At 41.7% G+C, this 10307-nt stretch overlaps 1 protein-coding gene across 1 annotated transcript in view; it reads right to left on the bottom strand.

The window, feature by feature from the left end:
* Positions 1-290: 290 nt before the first annotated feature.
* The window catches only part of OVCH2 (ovochymase 2), a 30243-nt gene continuing 20226 nt past the window's right edge, over positions 291-10307 (bottom strand). The window contains exons 17-21 of the mRNA XM_063118773.1: positions 6744-6816; positions 4086-4281; positions 3686-3837; positions 2288-2453; positions 291-355 (exon numbers count right to left, since the gene is read on the bottom strand). Coding sequence (XP_062974843.1) covers positions 336-355; positions 2288-2453; positions 3686-3837; positions 4086-4281; positions 6744-6816 — 607 coding nt within the window. The 3' untranslated portion in view covers positions 291-335. The remainder of the gene's footprint in view (positions 356-2287; positions 2454-3685; positions 3838-4085; positions 4282-6743; positions 6817-10307) is intronic.

Below are 10307 nucleotides of genomic sequence, written 5' to 3'. Positions count from 1 at the left end.
TTTTTCAGAAGGAAGGGCCGCTGTGTTCAATGAGACTTACTCCTAGCAAAGTAGTGTACGCAGGACTGCAGTTTTAGGCTATAATCCTGAAAACACTTAACTAAGGGGGACAATCCCATTGAACTCAATGGGATTTGACTTCTGAATAAACTGGATTACACTGTTAGTTTTCGAACTGAAAGAGGTCAATGTCCAAAGCCACATAGATACCGCAGTTTTCTTTTTTACTTTGAGTTATGACACATGCAATCCATTAATCAGGTCATTCACTTCAGAACTATTCCATTCGTCATGGCATTTACTTGTCTTGGAAAGCTTAACTTCAATGAAGATCTTCATACTTTGTTTGATGAGTCTGCAAAAGTAGAAATACAGTTAGTCTAGCAACTAAACGGTAAAGACATTATCAGCATTCAGTTGTCATATGGCATAATTATTATGGACAACAACCTTCTTTAGGAATATTTTTAACTGAGATGTCACCACTACTTGAAATAAATTTTAAAGATCCTAAAGGCCCATTGCTAGCAGTGCATAGCGTTCCAGACTAGTGTTCCTATGAGAACACAGCTATGTAAATCTTGAGACCCAGACCTACTGGTGCTGCCTGGAAGAGATGAAGAAAGAATTTTGATTACCTGAAGTGAGAGAGTTGGCAAAAATGAGAGAGAATAAAATGGAAGGATTAAATGGGAAAGTACACAGGGAGGTTGGGCAAGAAAGGAATGCAAGAACTTTTAAAATTGGGGGGGGGGGAAAGGTGCTTCTCATGGTGTGGAAATCTTCAATTAAGTAGATCAAGGTGTACTGAAAAGAGTGCCAGACCTTCATGATATCTCAGTACATCAATCACATAGAGTAACACATGAGGAGGAATGCAGAAATCATTGTACCTATTTGGGCATGATAAGGCTGAGAGCTTTATCACACCAGGGTTTTACTGTGCAATCACTGTGAATTGCACAGTATTAGGACTCTGAAGTTTTCCACCTTATAATCTGCTTTGACTGTGAAGTACTCCCATGCATCCTGATTTAATTGTGCTATAAAGGGAAAAGCCTCGTATTTAGCCACTAGTTTTCGAGTGTATCTTCCGAGCGACCACTGGGGCGCAGGATTTGAAAAAAATTAAACAAATGCTTACATCTGCGTAAGCTTTAAAGATAGAAATATCAAAATTGGCACAGTAGTAGATATTACTGGCATGACTATTTTAAGTGTAGTGGTGATGGGAGCAGTACTGGCTGTTGCAGGAGAAGACAAGAAGGACATTAGTGGCTTGTTCCCCATTTCTTCCAGTTACTCTCAGCCCAAGAGACCTGGGTATCCTGGTAGTTTCCCCCAGAAACTGAAATTGCTATGGTGAATGCCAGGGCAAAAGATGTTGCTAAAGGGGCAGCTACAGGCTTGCACGTGCTAGTCTGACTCTGCCACGTTGACCTGGCTAGGAATTAATTTATCCCAGCTTCATCCACCATGCTTTTTAGTGCTGTAGCATACCAGACTTGGAGGAGGGGGTGGGGAGAACGGAAAACAGCCTGTAGCCTGCCCCTTTAATAGCAGTTTGATCTGGAACAATCCTGTTTATTTCCATGCTCTGAAAAATCTCACCTGTTGATTTCTGCATATCTAACCTCTGCTAAAGAGGCAGCAACAGCCTTTTCTCCTGGCCAGTTGACACAACATGCTCATTGGGGGTTGTTTAACCCCTGATGAAGCGCAGTGCATACTGAGCATGTGCAGACAACATTTTGAATATACAACCCCCATTCAGGGGTTATCGTGTCATGCGAACCCAGCAACTGAGAATTATTTGAAGGTAAAACAACCCTTGCATTACCCTTGTTTATTGTTAGTTTATATGAGGTTTGTTTAACTCTCACATGAGCCTCAGTGGCCAGTTTCGGATGAACCAGCAATCGCCACTTGGGATTGCATATCCAAAATGTCACCTGGCAGATATTGCAGCTCATCATGAGATAACCAGCCATATCATGCGAACTGGTCCAGCTCTCTCCAGATTATTTTGTTTATTTGATTTGATTTCTATTCTAACTGTTGATCCAGAAGGATCCCCAAAGCTGCTTATATAAAATAATAAAATATAATTATATTGGAGCTTCATCTGCCCCTTCTAACACTAACAAGGGTTCTGTAATCACAAGTAGTTGTATAATATTTCTATGTAGATCCTCCTATGTATATCAGAACCTACTGGGTCCTCATCCTTAGAAATCGTGTGTGGGATACCATAGCAAATTGAGTAGCTATGAACATAGATGCCTACTGTTTCCATATATATGTTGACCGATCCAATCAGCGAAAGAAGCCACATTGGTATAAACTCCGGGATAGCCTTTTCTTCCACAGCCAAAGCCCCAGCTTATTATTCCATTAAGGGTGTAGTAGCTTGAGTCTTCTGAAGGACAAACCAGCGGACCTCCTGAGTCACCCTAATGAAAAGGAATATGACTGAAATTAATGTAATCTGTTTGTAAAGTGGCAAAGATTGGTATTTTTCAAAGACATCACTGTGGCCTTAGTTCATACATTCTGGTTTGCCACAGGTATTGCACTACATACATTTTTCTAAATAGGAAATTACTGTAATGCACGTGGTTATTTGTTTGTCTTCTTATCCTCAGAACTGTTTGAATTTAGTAACCTACAAGGAATGCAGCTGCTGTCTTCTGAGCCCAGCACAACCACTAACATCAAGTTATTTGTTGTTCTTCTTAGCAGTTCCAAGCAAATATGTGAATACTAGTAAGTTTTATCTTTCTTTTTTTTAATGCATTTATTTTTACATTTATATCCCACCTTTTTCCTCTTGCAAGGAACACAAGGCAGCTTCCATGGTTCTCCACCTCTCCATTTCATTCTCACAACAATCCTGTGAGGTAGGTTAGGCTGAGAATCAGCGACTGGCCCAAAGTCATCCAGTGAGCTTCTTGGCCAAGTGGGGAATAGAACCCAGTTCTCCCTAGTCCCATTCCCATATTCTAACCACTATACCACACTTGGTCTCTGATGGTGCCCTTACTAGTACATTATGAGCTAATAATGGCAAGGTAGACATTTATAGACATCTATTCCTGAAGTGTTTCCATTTTAAGAGAAACTATTGCACAGTAAGTCGTAGGGGACTGTATCCCAAATCCTAACATTAACCAAGCCTTCATAATCAAATGTTTCTCTTTCAAATTATTTGATTTGATAATGGCAAGGCCCATTTTTCAGATGAGACCAGTGCCCTGTTCAGATGCTATGCCTGTATAGGGAATTCTAACACCACCCAACGCCCCATCCATGCCACCCCACATTCTGGCATTGAGTAAGAAGTTCTGACGAAGGATTCTGTGCATGTTTGGCTGCCCACACTTAGAAGACTCCCGATAACCAGAAACCCGGCTTTATCAGAGTTCCTGATCACAGGGAAGTTTCTAAGCAGATCCACACCTTATCACTTATGGAGAGATGGGAATTGTGCATGCAGGGAGGTTGGAGGCAGGGCCAGCACCATGTCTCCAAGCCACCTACCCAATTTTCTGTTCAGGTGTTAGACCTGAATAGGGCAAACTTTATTACCTTTGGTTCTACTGACATCATCTCAGTATTCCTATCAGAGCTTCAGATTTTGTGAATTCCTAGCTGAGCATAAAGCATATACTCTGTGACACCTTACTGTGCATCCATCCTTGGCCCCTTCAACAGGGAATCCGGCACAGAACATCCGCTTATTCAGACCACCAGGATGATCCACATAGTATTTCTGACATTCTTCAGTAACCAAAATGGGAACTTCAAGTTGATGGAGTTTTCTTGATATTTCTCCATCTTGAGGTGGGGAAAAATATTACAGTCAGAAAAAATACCCATACTCTTCAGGTATTTTTTTTATTTTCTCTTAAATCAGAGGTGGGCAACCTGCAGCCCTATTTTTAAGCATTGAAGTTGCTTCCTTTACATGAACCATCTAAAAAATTTCCAGAAGGAGACACTTTTTTCCTACCATGCTTTTCAATTAAGGATTTTCTGGTTAATTGATAAGCGTCGAATTCCTACTGCAAGGAAAATGTGCTCACCTTCATACTGATTACCCCATCCTGTAATAACACACAGCCTGGATGGCTCAATCTTTTCATCTTTCTCAGGCAGGCACACGGGTCGAACATAATGGTTGAATTCTAAAGACTCAGTCAGTTGCACCAGTGCAATGTCTGAATCCATAGTAACGGTGTTGAAATCTGGGTGTATCATGTACCATTTCACTGATCTTTTCTAAAAACAGGAAAGCATGGCAGAAGAACACTATGTGAGAAGTTGAATATCGACAGCTTGAACACATTTCAGCCTGAAAATGCAGTTGTTTGGAGCTGGGTATAAGAGGGAGATACAACACAGCTCAAAGCAGCTTTAGAAAGAGGGTTTTTCTTTTAATTGTAAGCAGTAGCCAGTGATGGAATGACATGTGCAGCATTGAGCCTTTCTACATGAGGCTTTTATCATGCACTCATGATTGCTCACTCACAGTAGTTTACAGATCCTTTATGCAATGTCATCATCCTCCAGAGCTTCTCCCATGCTTTGGAACCATTATTGTGAGCTTTTTTTTTCTAACGAGGAAAGTCTGGTATATCTGTGGAGAGGTGCATTAATAGGGCCTTTATGGCCACCATTGACACAGTGGGGAAAAGCATGCGATCTCTGGAGCCTCCAGAAATTGCGCCTTCCTCCTGTTCTATTAATGGTGGCTGCCATTGATGCAGTGGGATGAAAGTGCACATTACCTTAGGCTCCAGAAATTGCGCACTCCCCCCACTGCGTAATTGGCAGTCACCATTAATGCAGGGAGGAAGTGTGTGATTTCAGCAGCAAGGGTTGCCGGGCATTTGCAGGGGCCTCGTGAGGGCTTGAGTATGTGTCTGTGCTCACATTGACTGGGCCCGACTGGGTCTGGGGACTAGACACAGAGGGGAGGATCTGTAGGTCTCCTGGACCCAGTTGGGCACCGGAGACATCCCTACCATCCGTGTAATTGTGCAATTCCCCTAAACCACAGGTCATCTAGTGGTTGTATGATGAAATGTCTAGAAAGGAAGAGAAAGAACACAAACACCTTTCAGAAGAGCAGTACGGCAATGGAACCAGTTACCTAGGGAGGTTGTGGGCTCTCCCACACTAGAGGCATCCAAGAGGCAGCTGGACAACCATCTGTCGGGGATGCTTTAAGGTTGATTCCTGCATTGAGCAGGGGTTTGGACTCGATGGCTTTATAGGTCCCTTCTCCAACTCTACTATTTTATGATTTTATGATTCTATGAAAAATGCATGTTTAAAGAAGGCAATCTTAATCCTGCAAAGAAATCCAGAAGCAGAAGCATCGGTAAAGGTGCAGGATAAAAGCCTCATGTAGAAATGCTCACAGTTATCCACTTCAGTGCAGAGTTCACTATGTCATTCTCCTGCAAATTTCCTGCTTGTTTGACTGTTAATCACATGGGATGGAAGGGAAAGTAATTGAGCTACAGTTGTGAAGGGCATCTCTTCAAAGGTGCTCTCATCCTTGCTGAAGCGGAGGACAAAGAAATTTTCTGCACTAACTGGACTCCTTCCCTGGTGTGGATTTCAAATGTCTATGCCCAGCCTGGAAAGCAGAGGCTGATGGGTGTTCCCATGTGCCTTGTCTAAAGTCATTTGAGTATAGGGTGCATCCAGATGACAGTTCCGAGCGCTACCAATCAAAAGGCATTGTGCAGTTATTCTGTCTTTTTCTCCTTAATAGATTGTGGATGTGTAACAAAGTGATTTAGCAGGTTTTGCAGCTGGACCTGAGGAACTGTCTGTCAAGAAGTCCCCTCCTCCATGCTAGAATCAGGGAGGGGAGGGGGAGAGAGAGCACAGCTCTTTTCCTGCCATTATTTTCCTTGTGGCCACAGCTATTACATTCTAAGCAGAACTCCCAGGTATGATGAAGAGCTCCATCAGACAAGCTTTTTATTGCACGCTCATTACTGGGCACTCACGGATTTTCACGGATCCCTCTCACGACAACGTCTGCCTCCTGAGTGCCTCCCTCCCCTTCTAGCCTTCTTCACGCAACAATAAGTAAGTACAACTTATTTTTAAAGACGGAAGTTGCCACTATTTCCTGCTGTGCGCAGGAGAAGTAGCCTGAACAAAACAGCCCACTGAATGGACCACGTGCAAGTTGTTTACTTCCTCTTTCAAAAGAGGAAGTAATGAAGGACAAATGTACAGGCAGAGAAGCAACGGTAAGCAAATGTGATTTTCCTCTATGTGATGACACAGAGAGGCAGACTTTACTAGGTATTTTCTAGCCTTCCCAGCTATGTGCAAAGGGCTCCTGCATCAGTGCTGGGCACTTGTTCATAATTTTTCCAGAGCTGAATGCTGTTTGAAAGATGGATCACACTGTTTTGTGGTATGAACACTCATCCCACATTTACCTTTGCTAAACAGATTTGACAAGCTTTTGTATTCTTTTAAAACTGCAAGACCTATTTGACTAGAAGCAGCAATAGCCTATGTAGCATGGAAAGCAAAGCATTTCCCAAGTCACCTTCAAGTCTCTCATAAACTATTGTCTATCTCTAGCCTTATTTCTGCTTATGCATGACCTTAAATTTGGATTTATACTGAAACTCGGGCAGGTCTGTATGTTGTAATAGTGTTATGCAGGCTAAAGGTTAAAGATATGTTTCTTTTAAGGTTGTACTAACCTGGCTGTTCAGTTCTTGGTCTTCTATGTCATGGGTTCCAACCACCACTTCCCAAAGATCTCTGTGTTGCTCCCTTTACAGAGAATATAATGGAAGAAGTCTCAGGATTGCGTTAATCAAACATTTTATATCAAACATTTATATTCAAGCATGAGATTATATCTTACTCCCATTTACAGTTGGGCCTAATCTACACCAAGAAGGATATTGCACTATGAAAAAGCCAGGAGCCACACTACTGCTTTAAAGTGCACTGACAACGTTGGGGGCCATTGACACATACATACCATATACCACTTTTATACTGCTTTCGTAGTGCTATATCCTGCTTGGTGTAGATTAGTCCTTGGTCTCTTAAATGTGAAAAGAGGGACTTAGCTCTGAGTACATGTAAAATGATACTGTAAGGGCCCAGTATTATTCATACAAATCAACTAACTTTAATAAGAGTGCTAGTAAGTGTTATAATTAGACTGTGCCTACAAGTGACTTCATCCCTAGCTGACATTGCCTATGGTGAGGGATGCTGGGAGTTGTAGGCCAAAACATCTGTAGGACTACAAGTTGGCCACCCTTGGTTTAGACCAAGAGCATCATCAGATGGGGGGAAATCACAGTTCCCCATTCCCTCTTTTCTACCCCCATTCCTGTACCACAATACTTCCTCTTTCTTTCCAGACATGAAAGAAGTAAACAAAGACCACGTGGCCCATTCAGGGCCCATTTTTATCATGCCGCTTTTGCTGCACAAGGCAGGAAATGGTGACACATTCCATTTTGCCCCAAAAAGTCAGATTTGGGGGGGGTCTATTTTGTGATGGAAAGATGAGTGGAAGGACTGGGAGGCCCACGGGAAGCAGACGGCATCATCTAAAGGACGCACAAAAAAACCATGAGTGGGCAGTAGCGAGCGTGTGATAAAACACTCGGCTGATGAACCCCCAAGAGTCAGGTACTCTGCGGTTCCTACATTATCTTAATCAAAGCATTGCAGGCCTTTTGGCCTGTGTGTGTGTGTGTGTGTGTGTGTGTGTGTTTAATTAAGCGTTGGTTAGAAGAAAATGCAATACAAATGCTGTAAAAGTCATATATAGCAATATACAGTAACTTAACTAAAATGGTTATTCAAAGTGGAGAATAAAAAAAAATCAAACAGTACAAGTAGTAATTGAAAAACCACAGAAGTAATTTGTATATTATCCAAGCAACAAAGCTAAAACTGCAGATGAAGGTAAGGGGTAAGAGGTCATTGATGCTGGCAGGAAAATAAATAATAGAGGGCTTGCTAGCTCCTATTAGCTATACATTTCTGTATTTGTCAGGGACACCTTCATCCATTGGTGAGGGCATTACATATGAGATAGATCAAACCCCCAATTTCCATGGTTTTCTTGTTCTACCCTGGTAAACAATTGGATAAGTCCTCATCATTTGTTTGGCAGGCTGGTGAGAAGATTTCCAGCATCTAGCTATGCAAATCTTAGCCACTGCATAAAGTTGCCTAAATAATTTCTTATGAGGATAACCAGGATCATCTCTTCAGAGTAGCAAATTAACTTGCTTTGGGATTAATATTAGGTCTAGCATATGTTGTGATAGTTATTGTAATATTGTATTGGTTTTATATGCTCTATTAACTAGTTTTATGTATTATATTGTATTTAATGTTGTTCCCCGCGGGTAAGAAATAAATAAATAGATGATGATGATGATGATGATGATGATGATGATGATGATGATAGTAGTCAGAATTGCATAGCTGGATATTCCCACCAGTGGGTTGGTTTTTTTGTTTTTGTTGTTGTTTTTAACGATCACATACAAGAGACATAAGTACTCTTTCCCCCTCCCCCACCCTTAGTCAGTGCATCTTTACTGCTAAGTGTATCAATAACAAATCTCACAGACAGCTAAGTGGCTTGAAAAGACCACAAGGTGTCAGCAGATTTAATCTGCAATAAAGCAGGGTTCACAGGGGATGCAATAGCAGGAAAAGGCCACAAGCTGCCAGCAAAATATCAGTCCTCTTTTTAAAGTTAGAACTCTTGCCAAGCTTCTGAGTAATACACATGGATGAAATACTAACACTTCTTGATTCTTAGAGCAGTTCTACACGACCCTTTTGTTGTGCACTTGTGATTGCTCACTCACAGTAGTCTGCAGGTCCTTACATGACATTGTCAGCCTCTCCTGCTTTTTGCAACTGCTTCCCCAGCTTTTATTTTTAGATCGAGGGAAGTCTGGTATTATTTAGAAAAGATGGAATGAGACTCTCATATTTTTCTGCAATTCTGCTATACCAAAGTGCCATGTAGTGGTTGTGTAATGAAACATATAGAAAGGCAGAGACAGAAAAGCAAGTGTAAAGAAGACAATCTCAATCCCACAAAGAATTCTGAAGCAGAAGCCTTGGTAATAGTACAGGTTAAAAGCCCCATGTAGAAAAGCTCTTCAAAGAAAGGTGTTGTTGAAATGAGTGAGACTTAAGTTGATGAATATGTTAGGTTTTTGCACTCTTACAACTACAGAGAAAGGGACATGAAGGAAATATTCTTAGACCTAGAGTTAACATGCAAACAAACTAGAACTTTTGTTTAAAAATCTCATTATTTTGAGAGTGCTGTAATCTAGACTAACCAGCATCCATCTTTTAGGCATATGGTTCAGATTCCCCATCAGAAAATCCTCTAGGACTGAATCAGACTCAAAGATTGATTCCTTTTTGTGGCTACAATGCTACAGCTCATTCTGCATACTAGCAAAACCCTACTCTGAAGACAGAAGATCATGGAACATTTTTTTTCTTTTTAGAAATACAATGAGAAGCAGATTTGGGTTCAGTTAGAGTTGCCAGTAAGTCACGAAGGCTTCCATCCTATTAGAACATAAGAAGAGCCCTGCTGGATCAGACCAAGGGTCCATCTAGTCCAGCACTCTGTTCACACAGTGGCCAACCAGCCATCAGCCAGGGATGAACAAGCAGGACATGGTGCAACAGCACCCTCCCACCCATGTTCCCCAGCAACTGGTGCACACAGGCTTACTGCCTCGAATACTGGAGATAGCACACAACTATCAGGGCTAGTAGCCATTGATAGCCTTTACCTCCAGGAGTTTATCCAACCCCCTTTTAAAGCCATCCAAATTGGTGGCCATCACTACGTTTGTGGTAGTGAGTTCCATAATTTAACTATGTGCTGTGTGAAGAAGCACTTCCTTTTATTTGTCCTGAATCTCCCACCAATCAGATTCATGGGATGACTCCGGGTTCTAGTATTTTGAGAGAGGGAGAAAAATATCTCCCTATCCACATTCTCCATACCATGCATAATTGTACACCTCTATCATGTCTCCCCTTAGCCTCCATTTTTCCAAGCTAAACAATCCCAGTTGCTGTAACCTTCCCTCATAGGGGAGATGCTCCAGCCCCTTGATCATTTTAGTTGCCCTTTTTCCAGCTCTATGATATCCTTTTTTAGGTGTGGTGACCAGAACTGTACACAGTATTCTAAGTGTGGTCTCACCATTTTCATTGAGCTGTCCACCACAATCCCAAGATCTCTT

Source organism: Elgaria multicarinata, chromosome 2 (assembly GCF_023053635.1).
Source record: "Elgaria multicarinata webbii isolate HBS135686 ecotype San Diego chromosome 2, rElgMul1.1.pri, whole genome shotgun sequence".
NCBI lineage: Eukaryota > Metazoa > Chordata > Lepidosauria > Squamata > Anguidae > Elgaria > Elgaria multicarinata.
Note: the sequence above shows the minus strand (reverse complement) of the source record. Positions and strands in the feature narration are given on the sequence as shown.